The sequence below is a fragment of the Aquarana catesbeiana genome, linkage group LG02 (genome assembly GCF_042186555.1).
Source record: "Aquarana catesbeiana isolate 2022-GZ linkage group LG02, ASM4218655v1, whole genome shotgun sequence".
Lineage (NCBI taxonomy): Eukaryota > Metazoa > Chordata > Amphibia > Anura > Ranidae > Aquarana > Aquarana catesbeiana.
Genome location: NC_133325.1, coordinates 340253444 through 340271535, shown reverse-complemented (window position 1 = coordinate 340271535; position 18092 = coordinate 340253444). Strand labels below are relative to the sequence as shown.

The 18092-nt window shown below is 40.8% G+C and overlaps 1 protein-coding gene across 50 annotated transcripts in view; it reads left to right on the top strand.

Moving 5' to 3' along the window:
- ABI3BP (ABI family member 3 binding protein) overlaps positions 1 to 18092 on the top strand; it is a 496221-nt gene that overhangs the window by 105601 nt on the left and 372528 nt on the right. For all 50 annotated transcript variants that reach the window (XM_073614901.1, XM_073614909.1, XM_073614887.1 and 47 more), the window contains exon 2: positions 17799 to 17978. In XM_073614901.1, coding sequence (XP_073471002.1) covers positions 17799 to 17978 — 180 coding nt within the window. The remainder of the gene's footprint in view (positions 1 to 17798; positions 17979 to 18092) is intronic.

Here is an 18092-nt window from a genome sequence, read left to right as displayed (position 1 = left end):
AAACAATAGGCACATAATAGTGGTTTCACTGTGCAGAATTTCCATCCACTAACGGGCTGGTATTCAGCTGAGAAAACATCATTTAACAGTTTGCGAGAAAACACTGGCAAATAATAAATACGTTAATTCACTTAGTGCAACTTGTTAGCCTAAACCTAAACACCTTGGACATAGATCTTTGTGTTTTATGACTGTAAGACAAAACAAGGGTATTGTTTAAAGATATGTGCCAAAATCTATAAAAATTAGGGATTTGTACAAAAAAAATATTATTTTCCATCCCCTGCTAGTACTGTTAGCTGACCTCTTATTTTGTTAGATCGTGTAAAGCTGAATATCACATTGTATTAGATCAACATTTTCCTGGAAGACACAAATCTTGTTTTATTTTCTAACTACACCATACATAAAAAAAAAAAAAATAGACAAAACATCGATAAAAGGTAAAAGGATAGACTAGACTCATCCTTATATGCATAATTACTAGAAGTGGATGTTTAAGTGAATGTAATTGTGAAAATAAGAATGATCGAATCCTGCAAGTGATAAATTAGTCACTTAGGGGCATATTTATTGAGCAATGAACATGATTTTCACCAAACCTTCACTAGTGGTGAATCATTCACTTTCATTTAAAACACATGTACTAGGAAGATTCAATGTTTGTGAATGTTTAGTGAATGACAGATTTACTGATATATACATATGTTCCTTGTATGTAAAAACCCCAAACTATTTATTAGCTTTGGATAGATTAGGAATGTATTTTTTCTGTGTCCTCTCAGGGAGACTCACAATATAAGCTTAAAAGAGATCCCCGCAAAGTGAGGGTATATTGACTCTAAGGGCACTTTCACACTGATGTGGTGCATTGGGCAGTTTTGGTGTGTTTTCTGAAAGTGCACCAAAAGTCCTTCAGCACCCACAATGTAGGAAAACTGCACCTCATCAGTGTGAAAGCACCCTTAGACAGTTTTTATCAGAACAGATGTCACCTTTGGAAGGTTTCTGTTCCTTGACAACTCAGAATGTTTGGGTTTCCCAAAACTATCTGTACCAGAGACAATGGTCACCACAACCAACCATGAGGGTGAATCTCCCCAGTGGGGCAACAGGGAGCAGTAAAATCAAACAGAGGTTCTATTCTCTCTACATTCTACCCAAGACTAAAAAAGTTTTCAATTCACATATTGTATACTTTAATCCATTGCAATTGTTTTTCTTTGTGCTTTGTGCTACACAGCTGATGTAGTCTATATGTATTATTATTTTTATACAGGATTTATATAGTGCAAACAGTTTGCGCAGTGCTTTACAACATTAGGACAAACAGTACAGTTACTATACAATTCAAAAAGGGAGGAATCAGAGGTCCCTGTTTGTTAGAGTTTATAATCTAAAAGGGAGGGTCCAGTGATACAAAAGGTAATTACTGTCGGGGATGAGCTGATGGAGAAAATAAATGTACAGTTGTTTGGTGGAAACATGTAGGCTTCTCTGAAGAGAAGGGTTTTCAGGGATCGCCTAAAAGTGGATAGAGTAGGAGATAGTCGAACAGATTAGGGTAGGGAATTTTAAAGGATGGGAGAGACTTGGGAGAAGTCCTGGAGGTGAGCATGGGAGGAGGTAACAAGGGGAACTAGAGAGCAAGAGGTCTTGGGAGGAATGAAGAGAATAATTTGTTTGGTGTTTTGAGACTGGTTAGTGATGTAAGTGAAGCAAGTGGGTGTAACCTTGTGAGCTGCCTAACTCCTAACCTATAACTAAAAATAAAAAAATAAGACTACAAGTAAAAATAAACAAATGAAAAAATAATAAATGAAAGAAAAAATAAATAGATACATGAAAAATAAATAAATGATAAAATAAAAAAATAAATAAAATAAAAATAAATATAAAAATAAAAATACAAATAAAAAAATAAAAATAAATGTAAAATAAAAATAAATATAAAAATGAAAAAATAAAATAATAAAAATAAAATTAAAACTAAAATCACAAATAAACAGCTGCCAACACTGCCCACACTTCCAAAATCTGACAACACAAACTGATATACCAAATGTGCGGCGCTAAAAGTAAATAAAATTTAAAAAATGAATATTTGATTAATAACTAATGCATAAAACCTATAATGTAAAACAAACCAAACATAAATAATATAATTAAAGTGCACGTGCTCCATGTGATGCACACAAATCCTTAGTAATGTAAAAAGTCCATAATACAAGTATAAACATTAGAACAAGATGATAAAATCTGCATGCAATGTCCAAAATATATATATAAAGAAAGTGCACATGCTTTGTGTATTGCACAGGAAATCCTTAATATTTCAACAGTCCAAACATAATAAACCGTGATGGTGATTTCTTCATGCTGTGTGCACCCCCCCCCCCCCCACCAGGTGTACCCTCACCTTAAGATGATTTCCTGTGCAATGTGAGTCATTAGTGTTAGAAGGTCTCAGGTGTGAATGGGGAGCAGGTATGTTAAATTTGGTGTTATCGCTCTCACTCTCTCATACTGGTCACTGGAAGTTCAACATGGCACCTCATGGCAAAGAACTCTCTGAGGATCTGAAAAAAAGAATTGTTGCTCTACATAAAGATGGCCTAGGCAATAAGAAGATTGCCAAGATCCTTAAACTGAGCTGCAGCACGGTGGCCAAGACCATACACCAATTTAACAGGACAGGTTCCACTCAGGACAGGCCTCCCCATGGTTGACCAAAGAAGTTGAGTGCACATGCTCAGCATCATATCCAGAGGTTGTCTTTGGGAAATAGACATATGAATGCTGCCAGCATTGCTGCAGAGGTTGAAGGGGTGGGGGGTCAGCCTGTCAGTGCTCAGACCATACGCCACACACTGCATCTAATTGGTCTGCATGGCTGTTGTCCTAGAAGGAAGCCTCTTCTAAAGATGATGCACAAGAAAGCCCGCAAACAGTTTGCTGAAGACAAGCAGACTAAGGACATGGGTTAATGGAACCATGTCCTGTGGTCTGATGAGACTAAGATAAACTTATTTGGTTCAGATGGTGTCAAGCGTGTGTGGCAGCAACCAGGTGAGGAGTACAAAGACAATTGTGTCTTGCGTACAGTCAAGCATGGTGGTGGGAGTGTCATGGTCTGGGGCTGTATGAGTGTTGCCTGACTGGGAAGCTACAGTTCATTGAGGGAACCATGAATGCCAACATGTACTGTGACATTCTGAAGCAGAGCATGATCCCCTTCCTTTGGAGACTGGACTGCAGGGCAGTATTCCAACATGATAATGACCCCAAACACACCTCCAAGATGACCACGGCCTTGCTAAAGAAGCTGAGGGTAAAGATGATGGACTGACCAAGCATGTCTTCAGACCAAAACCCTATTGAGCTTCTGTGGGGCATCTTTAAACAGAAGGTTTAAAAAGAAGGTGGAGGAGTGCAAGGTCTCTAACTTCCACCAGCTCCGTGATGTGGTCATGGAGGAGTGGAAGAGGACTCTGGTGGCAACATGTGAATGCTGAACTTCATGCCCAAGAGGCTTAAGGCAGTGCTGGAAAATGATGGTGGCCACACAAAATATTGACACTTTGGGCCCAATTTGGACATTTTCACTTAGGGTTGTACTCACTTTTGTTGCCAGCAGTTTAGACATTAATGGCTGTGTGTTGAGTTATTTTGAGGGGGCAGCAAATTTACACTGTTATACAAGCTGTAAACTCACTACTTTACATTGTAGCAAATTATAATTTCTTTAGTATTGTCACATTAAAATATATTATAAAATATTTACAAAAATGTGAGGGTTGTACTCACTTTTGTGAGATACTGTATATATGTATATGTCCCTGAGCAGTTCCACTCAGTCTTCACTCTCTACCTGATTGACCGTTGCTCCCTTTTTATAAAATAAATTCTTTATTTACATATTTGCACAACAAATACAACAGGTAAAGTGTTAAATGTTAAATCCAAGATAACATTTTTGCCACAGTTCGGTAAATGTCAGAAGAAGTACTTTATATTTTAATATATATTATATTATAAGTACTATAAGAAGTAGATACACATTAGATCTGTGTCTCAAAGATCAAAAGTCCTTTGTTCTTACAGGATTGTATTCACTAAAATAAATGAAGTCTAACCAATAGACCCAAGTGGTTTTAACCTGTTTTCTTGTTTTTTCAAGTTTGCTGGGAGATCTTTCAGGACTTTAATCTTATTACATTTGGAAAACCACTGTTTTATTATTGGAGGAACTCTAATGCCGTGTACATACGATCGGAATTTTGGTCGAAAAAAGATATGATGGCTTTTCCGACGGGATTCCGCTCAAGCTTGCCTTGCATACACACGGTCACACAAATGTTTGCTGAACTTTCGACCGTCAAGAACGCGGTGACGTACAACACTACGCTGAGCCGCATTTTCAGATAGGAACGTTTTCCGACCGAAAATTGAGAACATGCTCTCAATCTTTTGCTGGCTGGAATTCGGCTAGCAAAAGTCCGATGGAGCATACACACGGTCGCATTTTCCGACCAAAAGCTCTCATCGGTCTTTTGCTGGCCGAATTTCCGATCATGTGTATGCGGCATTTGTTTCCAAAGCACTGGAATGCAGGTTTTAAGTAAAATAATAAGTAGTGAATTTTTACATTTAGGGATGGATCTAAATGTAAGCTCATTGTTCTCTTTAATGTTTCTATGACTGCTCTGAGTGTTCAGACTGTCCCTTTGTTTTCCCTGCAGACTCTTCTGCTTCTAATGAATGGAATTGAGTAGTCTGCAGTCATTGTGAAATCAGACTCCTTTACTGCAAACCCCCTTAGAGGTATCAGGACATAGGGAGACAAAGGGGCAGCAAGAACACCTAGATAAATAAGGGGGTGTTAATAAAAGCAAAGAGCGATCACAGAATTGGTGGGGGGACAGGGTGATAATTATTTACAACTTCACTGAGAGGGAATGTACCTCGAAGTTGTTCCATAAGGTAAATCTACCATTAATGTTAGGTCCATAAGATAGTAATAAAGAGGAACTGCAAGCACTTAAAAGAGCCCACACATACTGGCACAATTCTTGTAGCATTTCATGATCTCCAAGACTTACCATTTATGCAGACTGTGTAACTACACACTTCAGGGGCAGAATATAGCAGATGTCGTTTGGGTAGGTGCTTGAACTCCTTCCTGTTGTTACATACACTGACTGGCAATGAGACAACTAAAGTGCATCTCCCATTTCCTATGACCACAATTTAGGCTGGAATTGAAGGGAGAGTTCAAAATATCGCAAAAGTAACTCTTTATCTGCATTGTTCTATGTGTCTTTATAGCTTTCTATATACAGTGAATAAATATGTGAATTTGGACAGTATTTGAATGGGATCCAAAAACTGTTTTCATACAGGGACCCATTAGCATTCACTGTATGTCTACTACTGATCCCCAGATTGCTCTTGTTTTCCCTGTGACATCATCACTAGTACAGTACTTTCTTTCTCCTCTCTGTAAGTAAAAATAAAAAGTATTGTTTGGCAACCAGATCATGCACAGCTAGCCATAGTGTAACTTCAATTTCAGTTTTTGTAAAAAAAAAAAAAAAAAAAAGTTCCATGTTGGTTTGAGGACTATGTTTTAGCTGAGCAATGAAAACTCATTGGCACGCATCATTTATAGTCTAGTGTTTACGTGAGATTTACCTTAAAGTTCTAAAATGAAGTGTCTGAAGGATATAAAGTGAAATTCCAAGTTAAGAAACACCCTAAGGAGCTGCTAACCATCTTAAAATGTACCCCAGTATCAGCCAAATAGTCTTGAAACAGTACTCTGCCTGTAATGTATTTGGCATGATGGAATCCTGCAGTTTCTAATTACTGTAGAGACAGAACATTCTGTTCTATAGTGGATATGTATTATTTTGTAATGTGAACTGCTATATACATTGTTTACGATTACAGTAATAAGCCACGTGTTTGTAAAAAAAAAAATTTCCACTCTTCACTGGCTCCATAGATAATATAAACCTCTGAGGACAGAAAAATGGAGCTGCCTTTGATTGCTTTTTTTTTTAAAGATTAGGTTTTTTTTTTAAAGATGCTGCATCATGGTTATCAATTGGATCCTTGTTTCACTACCAGGGATTAACACAAATGGAACGAATATGACTTGTTCCAGCTTTTCAGAGTTCACTGGTTACAAGTTTTTCAAAGGGTAGCTACTTTCTAGGTTGTAAAGCCATACCAGACCAGTGCCTTGCAACTTAAACCCATTAACTGTGACCATAAGTATTATGACATGGCAGTATTGGGATGCAAACATATCCAATACAACCATGGTTTGTTTACATTTTGTGGATGATATCTTCATGTGAAAAAAAATGTGCATTTTAGTATGTAGTCACGAAATTTTAAAAAATTCTCTGAAGGGTTAAAGGCAAGTCAGCAATTGCAGCTCTGATATTTTGGCCCTTACAGGTTTACTTTAATATAGGATTTTCAGAAAGAACATCAGTGAACCATTGAACCCAATAACTCTGTATTAATTTTATCACAAGCTATGAAACTGTAGAGGCAGCTCAGATCTTAATACGCTCTTAAGATCCAACAGCCAATCTATCACATCCTTGGAACAGCTTTGCCTAGAAATATCTCAGTCACTATTCCAACTATGGCATGTCTAACATTAGAAAGTGAATCTAAAAGATTTTAGAACAAATATGAGCAGAATACCTCCTTGATTCTAAATGCTGTTACTCCCTTTTCCAAAGCTGCTGAGGTCTGGCTTTTAGATGACTGATCTATCAGGTACCATTCCCTGTTACAAAATCAAATATGTGATTTTTTTTATTTACCGTAGCTAAGTCCATCTTTCTCAACCTTCTACTTTGCAGGAATGCTTGAAATAATTTTCAAGTCTCAGGGAACCCCTGCTAAATATTTTTATCTTTAGTCAATGCCACCTTAGCATGATCAATAAGTTGTATAAAGTTTTAAGCAAAAGAAATGTGGCATAGCTAGACAATTTTACACCCAGAGTGCAGCACTTTAAAACACCCCCTGCTCTGTATCGGAATGCAAATATTAAACAAATAATATTAATGGCAAAAAATAAGACAAAGACCTTGAAAAGTTTAGTGCCCTCTTACAATGGTGGTCAGTGGATAAGTGCCCCTTTAATTGGTGGTAAGTAGAAAAGCCTCTGGTGGTCAGTGTAAAGCATTACCTTCACTGTAAAAAGGAGATGAATCTGCCACTACCTTAGGAACTCCTAGCAACCTCTGGAGGAACCCTAAGGTTTCACAGAACCCTGGTTGAGAAAGCCTGACCTAAGTATTAGGCATTTCCAAACAACATATTGTATTACAAGGCTGTTTACAAGGGGTCTGTTATGCATTTTGAATGGAGAAGAATGGTTATAATGTGAGATTTTAACAGAGCAGACACTACCACTTGGCAAACTAGGTAGCCGCCTAAGATACTACCACCTAGGACGCAGCCACGGCCTCTGTCCCAGTGAAGCCCCAGGCGTGTAATGACCTGTGTGAGCTCCACTCTCCTCTCCTGGTCGCTTTGAGCCCCATTCAGTTCTGGATGTTCTGAGAACATGTCCGCTACATTACTGCTCACCCAGTGTTGAGGAGAGCCCTGATGAGATGGATGATAAGGCCATGAAGAGGTAAGGAGGAGGATGGATCCTCTGATCTACATCAGACTGTAGGTGTAGGGGATGGGGGGAGGGAGTGTGAGTAGCGCAGGAAGTAGGAATCAGGTAGGTCAGTGTGTGTGTCAGGTAGGTCAGTGTAGTGGTCAGGTAGGTCAGTGTAATGGTCAGGTAGGTCAGTGTAATGGTCAGGTAGGTCAGTGTAGTGGTCAGGTGGGTCAGTGTAATGGTCAGGTGGGTCAGTGTAGTGGTGTAATGGTCAGTGTAGGTCAGTGTGTGTGTGTCAGGTAGGTCAGTGGAATGGTAAGGTAGGCCAGTGTAGTGGTCAGGTAGGTCAGTGTAGTGGTCAGGTAGGTCAGTGTAATGGTCAGGTAGGTCAGTGTAATGGTCAGGTAGGTCAGTGTTGGGGTCAGGTAGGTCAGTGTAGTGGTCAGGTGGGTCAGTGTAATGGTCAGGTGGATCAGTGTAGTGGTGTAATGGTCAGTGTAGGTCAGTGTGTGTGTCAGGTAGGTCAGTGTAATGGTAAGGTAGGCCAGTGTAGTGGTCAGGTGGGCCGGTGTAATGTCAGATAGGTCAGTGTAGTGGTCAGGTAGGTCAGTGTAGGGGTCAGGTAGATCAGTGTAGGGGGCAGGCAGGTCAGTGTAGTGGTCAGGTAGGTCAGTGTTATGGTCAGGGTAGTGGTCAGGTAGGTCAGTGCAGTGGTCATGTAGGTCAGTATATGTGTCAGGTAGGTCAGTGTAATGGTCAGGTGGGTCAGTGTTGTCGTCAGGTAGGTCACATGTGTTACATGTGACATGGGCAGGGCAAAGGGGGGTTGAGTCAGGGGCGGAGCCAATGGGGGTCGCAAAATTAGGTTTCGCCTAGGGTGTCAAAATTCCTTGCACCAGCCCTGGATTTTAAATGCTGGTCTGTAAGGAAACAGACTCTTTATTGCAGAGAAGACATACAAAATCTCTTTTTTGCAATAAAATAAATGTACCTGCCTGCTCAAGCAGCTCCGTTTGCATTCCCTGGCTGAACTTCTGCAAATGTGAGGGAGTTACTTCATCCTGCGGGGGCCAATCAAGGTGGCTAAAGGCCAACACTAGGAGGAAGCCAAGGAGAAGGTGCTGTGGGGGACCTCGTGGGCATCGAACCATTAGAGCAGAGGTAAGTATTGCAGATTTAAATTTTGCTTTAAACTGTCCATACACAGCTTGAATTTTGGCCGGATTAAACTGAAATAAAACTGAAATTCAAACTGAAAGTATTCCTGTCAGCACCGCCAAGTTAGACAATCTTCAATTAAAATTGAGGGAGTCAGTATTTAGATTGCAGGGGGTGCTGGCAATCTAAACACACTAGCCAGCAGGGAAGATTGCTCCTTCCGCACTTTTTAGTAGTATACATGGAGGAACCTATTCAATTTCCGTAGTGTCAGCCTGCAGGCGGTATGAGAGAAATCTATGTGTGTATGACTAACATTATATTTGATAACAGCCTGTGTCCCTGATGGGGGGTTCCCCTCACTTCTTGTTTTACCTGACTAAAAAAAAAAAAAAACATACAAGGATTGAATTTAATCAGGAGATAAGGAGAAATATCACAGATGTGGACAAAAATAGAGATTCTAATTGTTCCACACTCTATCCAGAACTAAGGCAAACAATTTTCCCTGGGGTTGGGCTTTTAACTGTAATCCTGAGCAAAAGTTGATTTGCAGTTTTAACCCCCATGCTCCGGACTGGCTGCTGGTTTAAATTGATTGTAAAGGTTCTTTAATAATAATAAAAAAAAAAACATGTTATACTTACGTGCTCTGTGTAATGGTTTCGCACAGAGCAGATTCGATCCTCCAATTCTGGTGTCCCCTGCCTGTGCTCTGGGCTCCTCCTGCCTTCCTAGTGATTCCATAGCAAGTCGCTCCTTCATTGAATTTGATTAACAGTAGCAGGAGCCAGTGAGGGAGGAGAGAGAGCAGCGCCACTGCTCTCAGGCACACCACTGGATCAAGTTCAAGCTCAGGTAAGTATTTAGGGGGAGATGCATGCAAAAGGTTTTTTACCTTAATGCAGAGAATGGATAAAGCGTTTAACCTTTACAACCACTTTATGGGCGGCTTCACACTTCCCTACTGCGTTTTTGCTGCGCTGTTGCTAAAGCGCAGTTAATACACATTTTTCATGCGGTTTAACTGCACTATCCCATAGAATTCTATAAGGTGCTGCAGTTCTGGTGCAATTTCAGAAAGCGCACCAAAACTTCTGCATGCTGCATCTTTAGTGCGTTTTTTGAAATCATACCAAAACCTCGGAACATCATAGAAGTATACGAAAAAGTGCAGCTAACCCTCATGAAATCCATGGGTTCGCTGCACTTTTCCCAAACCTTGGGGCAGTATAAAGCTGCCCTAATACTACTATCCTTCATTTTGCCTGTCTGCATCTGGCTCTGTCACTAATCAGCCCAGGATGTGGAAGGGTTTTCCTAAACAAAAAGTTGGTGGCTGGTCCCTCTTTCCAGTCATCTGCTTATAGATTTCTTGTTGCCTACTTGTTTTCATTTTTGGCCTGGAACTACCAGGACTTTTCTTTTTGTTTCTGGACTCCAGTCAGCATGAACAGAAGCAAACATCACATTAGGCCTTACATCTTGCAGGGACAGCTTCCTCTCACGGCCCATTCATACCTCTCCAGTGTAAAACAATGTAAGACTATGTGGGTTATTTACTAAAGGCAAATCCACTGTGCACTTCCAAGTACACTGCAAGTTTACTTGGAAGTGCAGTCGCTGTAGATCTGAGGGGGACATGCAAGAAAATAAAAAACAGCATTTTGTTTGCACATGATTGGATGATAAAATCAGCAGAGCTTCACCTCATTTCAGATCTTCCCCTCAGATCTACAGCGACTGTACTTTCAAGTTCACTTGCAGTGCACTTGTAGTGCAGAGTGGATTTGCCTTTAGTAAATCAACCCCTATGTGTGTTACATGTGTTATGTGTGTTGCGGTGCCATTCATTGTCAGTGGCACCCCGATAATTTAAGCCTGTGTACCACCTACAGTATGTACATGTATTGCAGCACAATGCACGGTAACCCGCTACTGTGAATTGTTGTCACAGCTTCTGAAATAATGGTGCATTGTCTATTTTGGTGAATTGGCAGTCCATTATTTGACTGGGTTTCTGCTACACATGTGAACACGCTACAAAACATGTCTTAACATGCATGCATTACTGTAACAGACTTAAAAAAACTCATAATTTAGCACAAGAAGATTTTATAATGGCTAAATTAAGTCACACATACTTTATCTAAGAGTTGTAAGCTGTAAAACTGTGGTTCTATTGACCTGTGTGTAAAATGTCATGAACTCTGACCCTGGCCTGCAGGTAAAATTAAAGGCAAAAAGAAATCTGTGGTGTCTGAGAAATGTGTGGTGGCAGAAGTCTGAGGAAACCTACTCAGCTGTGAGCAGGCTTTTACTTTTACTTGGGCAATGTAAACATGCAAACAAATACATCAGTGTGTGCAAATATACATTTATTGTAGTGTGATGTATCCGCAATACTTGACCCTAGAATGCAACATAAAAAGAAGGGGAGCACTCACATAGCCACATCCGCAAGTTTGGGAACAAACAAAAAGAAGGGTACTCAGGAGAGTAACCATAGGTCGGACTTTAACCTCCCTGGCGGTATGATTATTTCGGATTTTAGGTGCTGAAAGCGGTACAATTATTTTGCATGGAAATTTGTCGTTTTATATTGTAGGTCTGTAAATCTTAACAATAACACACTTAAATCTGTCCAAACCAGAGTCTAGTAGATATCCCGGGTATGATAAAGTTTGAAACACAAAAACATAAATTATAATATAATAAATAAAAATAAATAATAAAAAAAAATAAAAAAAAATAGTAATAAAATAAATTTCCCCACAATTCACTATCGCTCAATTCTGCAAGTGTTCTAATTTACTATCGCTGTTTTCTAGCTGGTCTAAAGCCACTTTTGACGTAAAGGGACACTTTTTGGTTGCTATGGACAATCTCCAGTTTCCAGGCAGAAAGAACAGTGTATATCATGTAAAACTGCATGCAGGGCATAGGACAAAGCACTGGGGACAAAAGGGATGTGAAATCATTTCATACAGTACTGTAATCTGTAAGATTACAGTACTGTATGTGTTATGATTTTTACTTTTTATTTTAATTTGCCGCCAGGCTCCGCCCCCGTGCGTCGCGCCGCTCGCAGGGAACGGAGCCTGGCACGGAGAGGCTTCGGAGGAGGACGGAGCCCTCGGACACTGCGGGTGACATCGCAGGATCCCGGGGACAAGGTAAGTAACGCCGCCCCAGGATCCTGCAATGCGATCCCGAGTGTGGCTCGGGGTTACCGCTAATGGGACTGAATTTTAACCCCGAGCCACACTCGGGAAAACCGCCAGGGAGGTTAAAGGCACAGAAACAATGGAGAAGTTGAAAAAGTAACAAAATCACAGAATTTGAGACAAAAAATCCATGGTATAATCACAGTATTTACGAATATTAAAAATCATGTAAAATAATATGGTTTGTACAGTGAGCCCTTGTGCGTCTGCATCTACGCGTTTCACCATTAGGCTTCTTCAGGACACAATCAAGGTTCAGAAAGGTGGCAAAAAGAAAGAACGAGTCTCACTGTCTGGAATGAGATATAGTCAAATTACAGATCTAAAAAAGGCACCCGATAAGCAGCTATATTCTAATGGACAATATAGAAAAGTACCAGAAATGAGTAAATGAGTAAAGCAAATATGTATAAAGACTCGATGCAAGAGTTAGAAAAGTGATGTATATACCTATTGAAGTTTAGAATGCTGCTTAAACAGGGGCATATGCACGCCATAAACAGATAAAGACTATATTCAAGGATGTAGAGTCCAAGGAGAGCACGGATGGAGCTCATAAATGCTGATGGGGTATTGTATAGTCCATCTGCATATAATGCCCATAAAGGGATAGTCTGTGGTAGACAAAGTTAAAATGACATTGTAACTAAAAGTTATCCGTTATCCAAGGAAAAAAGCAACAAACAGCAGAAGAAAAATAATAAAGTACTCACATATGCATTGAAACAACAAGAAATTGCCCCTGGGAGACAGCCTGTCACCATACATCAAACCAGTGTGCAAGTGCGGGCTATTTATACCCCCTAGCCGTGTCCAAGCAAGGCAAACAATGTAGGTGGTGGCGCCCTAAAGTGACGTCATTTTGTATGTAATTTTTGCCTCAAATACATTTTGTTACTTTTTCTACTTCTCCATTGTTTCTGTGCCTATAAAGTCCGACCTATGGTTACTCTCCTGAGTACCCTTCTTTTTGTGTGACCCAAATGTTTTTACTTTATCAGTACATGACGTGTTTTTGAGATTACCAGAGAAGAATCTGTAAAGGACAAAGCTGTAAAACAGTCTGACTGATTACAGTAGAGATGGCACTGCTTTTAAACAGCATGTGTATTCGTACATTCCCTTGTCAAAAAAACAATCTATAAAGTGATTCCTTGCACAGTTTTGAAGACATTAAGTTGTTGATTTTGAAGTTCGAATAGTAGAATTCACAACTTTATTATACTATGTATCCTTTTATTCAGGGCTTTTTTTCAGCTGAAACTTGGTGGAACTCAGTTCCACCACCTCTGGCTCAGGCCCTCTGCTCCCTGCTAACCATTATCATTTGTACACACAGAAGTCCGGCTTCTGTGTTTACAAGTGACAGCTTGACTCTCAATGGCTCCCGTAGATCTGATCTCCTGAATGACTCCCACTGAGTACAGGATGGGGACATGGGAGATGCAGGTGCCCGGGGTGCAATGAGGATGCCGTCACCCCCAATGGATGATCTCCCTGCAAGCGAGAGAGGTGGAGCCACCTACAGCATGTGGTGAGGTACTAGAGCCGACTCAGTGCTTCAACTTAATACAGCAACAAAAGTAAGGTGGAAGATGGTAAAGCTTTTTAAGGAAGGGGGGAGAATATGGGGGCAGTAGAGGGGGTTGCATGCAGAGGTCAGAGCTGAAGAGGGGTGAAAGTGAAATGGGGAATGCAGAGGTTAGCAGCTGTGGATAAAGGCTGAATCCTTCACTCTGTGTGTAGTGCACCCATGAGCTCTGCACTCTGTATGCAGCGCAACCTTGAACTCTGCACTCAGAGTTACACCCCCAACTCTGCACATTGCACTCCTGGTATTTGATGCCCCTTTAAGATACTCCCACTGTTAACGGAATTCGACCACACCCACTATTTGATGCAGTTTGGAGGGTGTGTGTGTGGGGGGAGTGGCTCGTGGTTGAGTTCCTGCACCTGTTTTCTGAGAAAAAAGCCCTGCTTTTATTACACCGCATAATTGGCAAATACCCCCTGGTGGGTGAAATCTGTAGTCATGTTTACTTGTTGCTATATGCTCTAAATGTAATCTCATTGCTTTCCAAATATCCCCTTAGGCTTTTAAAACATCTACATTTACTTAATTCAGTTTGTTCACACGGGCGTGGGTAAAAACAAGCAGTTGAGCTGCAGCCTTACCCACCCCGCCAACTGCCGACCTAAGGGCTCGTTCACATGAGGCGCTTTACTGCTGGCCCCACGCGGGCCCGTGTTTTTTCGGCACGGAATTGCACAGGTGTTGTGAGCATCCCTGTGGCGCCATCCTATTTATTTCTATTAGGACACGCAGCTGCACAGACACAGCCAATATGACATGAGGGTAAGTGCAGCCCCCTCACTCACCCGCATCAACAGCTTTGTCTATGCAGTCGCTTCTCCCAATAGAAATGAATAGGACATCAGCACAGGGATGCACAAAACACTTGTGCATCCCTGTGCTGGGAAAAACACAGACCTGCGTGGGACCCGCTGAAAAGCATCTCATGTGAACGAGCCCTAAAAAGAAACATACAGCTGCTCAGGATCGTGCACACGACATAGCAAAAATTATACCCACTGCCACATTTAGCAGGCAGTACTGCCACCAAATGCGATCTATGCAAGTGAAAAAGGCCATGCGACAACTGCAAGCCAAACACTTGGTTGTGGCACGGTATTTAAATATAGAAAGCCCATTTGCTGACAACATAAATGACACTTAAGAAGCATTATTGCCTCCTGAATGGCTGGCAGCTGCTACTCTACCGCCCTCCAAAAGGCAATGTACCAGAGATCATTTTTCAGAGGTGCAGCAAGGGCTGTCACAGGTGTGAATTGGCTCTAATGCAGAATGTTGAATTTGCTAAAATTTCAAACTAGTTTACTAGTGATTTTTTTAGCTTGCTTTGTCTGCCCATATGTGGATCGAGATGGGGTGTTGCCTCTCCATAAATGCAATAGTCAGCAGAGGAGATTCCTCCACCCATGCTGTTAGTACTGTATAGTAGGAAAATATACAATATAATTTTGCGCCGCCCTGAAGAATAAACAGCAGCTAACAGCCAACAAGATATGTGCTAAACAAAAGAAAACCAAAATAAGTGTAGCTCTAAGAAGTATAAAATGTCCAATGTCCACAATATGGAGGTGAACCAACGGTTTCCAATTATGAAATACGGAAGGGAAACCATCAATGTGTGGTGAATCCAAATAATATAAGGTCCTCAGAAGCTATGTGACTTCAAACCAAGTGTACAGTGATATAAAGTCCTCAGAAGCTAAGTGACTCCAGACCAAGGGTACATCAGCGGGTAAATGACATCTCAAGTGAAGACAGACACACCACCACCGACAATGAGAAGGCTTACCAGATAGAATGGACCCAAAAGGGCATGCGCCAAGTTGGGTCAAGCAAGGCTTGGGTGGTCAGTGGCTGTAGGTGACCCGGCAAGGGGATGTATATGGAAGGAACCATAGGTTGCTTGAACATGACAGCGGAGAGTACTGTATAGTAGAATACATTTGATTTGTCTTGTTTGGCTGACGGGCTCAACAAGAAGAACCTATTCACGTATGGCTAGCCTTAAGCCCGCCATAAATGAATTAAATCTCTGCCGGTTCAGCAGGGACAAGCTGAGATTTGAGCCATGTATGGGCAGGCTGGTGCTACTGAAATCGACCCATATATCAACTTCAGTACAACCAGCCTATCAGATTTTTTGTATGCAATTACTGCTGATGGCTATAGCCGCTAGCAGTAATCAATGTGCTCTGCCTGCCGGGAATCAAGTAATTTTCCTTCCTGCAACCCATGGTTGCAGGAAAAAAAAAACGTTTTTAACTATGGCTTGCCTTAGGCTAACCCCAAATAATACAATCTTATTGTGCAATCTCCTTTTAATCTACTATCTACTATGTAGTACATGCCTGATTTGAAACTGATTAAATAGAATGCCTAGGTTTGTCCCCATATTACACCAAAAGGAGGTTGAACAGAGATTGTACAATTAGATTGTAGTTTGCTTTAATGTTCTAATACTACAATTGTGAATAACAGCCAGTCAGCAGTTAGCATTCAATTGAAGCCTTTGAAAGACAATAAGGCCAAGAAATTAGATGTGTCAAAGAAATGTCTGTTCTTCAGATGTTTTACTTCTAAAATGAACAATTCTCCACACTGTGATGTGTGAGTGGGTGATATAATTATGGAAACTCTTACCATCTTGAGAAAATAAATGTTTCCCTAACATCTTTTTCCTTGATTCTTTCAATTGTTCACTAATTGTACACTAAGCATGCAGTTTACAGATGCTAGAGTAAGTGACAGGACTAAGTAAATCTTGTGCATGTGCATGGAACTTGCATCATCTTTGCCCGGCCACTAAAGAATACAAAAAGATCAAAAGAAGATGGTAGCAGTGAAGGAGAAATAACAAGGAGGAGCATAGATGTGGCTGGATATAAGAGAATGGCTAATTTAGCCAGCCAGCAAGAATTTAGGAAGTGGAGTGCAGTGAGTGTGTTTGGAAAAACCTGTCCTGGCTGCATTAACATGAAATAAGTAAAAAGAGTTCCTGTATGACAAAATTACTCACAGTTAGGCCTGATTCACACCTATGCAGGTTCCAGTTTGGATATTCCAGGTGCATTTTATGTTTCTCAATACACATTTTTGATCCATTAAAGTCTATGGAACCCAAAACCAAAAAAAATCCCTGGCCCTTTCCATAAAATGCAAAGATGTGAACTACATCCATAGGAAACAGTTTTAAATGGACTGTAGTCTGTTTCTGCAAAATTGAAAACGCACAAAAATGCATAGGTGCCAGTGCCCAGAGCCAATGGCATGCATGGGATCGCTGCATTAGGGATTACAGGCGAGTGGCCACGATTAGCCTTCAATAAGGCTACATCTTGCAGCTAATCGCAGGAACCCCTGCTAGGGTTCTCACATCTAATCGGAGGCAGGATGCATTCACAGATGTGAATGCACCCTGATGCCCCGTACACACGATCGGAAATTCGGCCAGCAAAAGACAGATGAGAGCTTTTGGTCGGAAAATGCGACCTTGTGTATGCTTAATCGGACTTTTGCTGGCGGAATTCTAGCCAGCAAAAGATTGAGGGCATGTTCTCAATTCTTCGTTTGGAAAAAGTTCCGATCGGAAATTCCGATCGTCTGTACCAATTCCGACTGGCGAAATTCCTATGCATGCTCGGAAACAATTCAACGCATGTTCGGAAGCATTGAACTTCATTTTCTTGGCTCGTCGTAGTGTTGTACGTCACTGCGTTCTTAACGGTTGAAAGTTCAGCGAACTTTTGTGTGACTGTGTGTATGCAAGCCAAGCTTGAGCGGAATTCTGGCGGAAAAACCATCCAAGATTTTTCTGACGGAAATTCCGCTCTTGTGTACGCGGCATGAGAATACACTTTTAATCTAATATTATTCAGGCCTGGTTCACACCTATGCATTTTTTTGTGCGTTTTCAGTTTTGCAGAAACCACTACAGTCCATTTCACATGGTTTCCTTAAAGTCACGTTCACATCTATGTATTTTCTGGTTTTTGGTTCCATAGACTTTAATGTGTATTGAAAAAAGCAAGATGCACCTGGTGTATGCAAACTGCAACCTGCATAGGTGTGAACCAGGCCTTACTGTGTAGGCCATGCAGATACAATATATTTTCTTAACATGTATTATTTAGCTCCTGTCCAGCAGAGTCTTATAAACCTGTCTCTTATTTTTCTGCAGTAAAGAAACCAAACATGAAGGTGCACATCAACATCACAAGAGACACGCTAACTATGAAATTCCATCGTCCAAACCAAAGCATCAAGTTGGAGGGTTTTATTCTTGGATATGGCAGCAATTATTTCACAAACCAGTATATACAGTGGCCAGATAATGGGAAGTCATTTATCACAGATGTTGGTAAGTGTTTGCCTGAGGAATGAAAAATTATATTGAGTTGTAGCTTCTCCAGTGTCTTTTAAAGCCTTTTATGTTTTCATTCAGTTTGCAGTCCTGTGATTGCTTTCTTTTAAA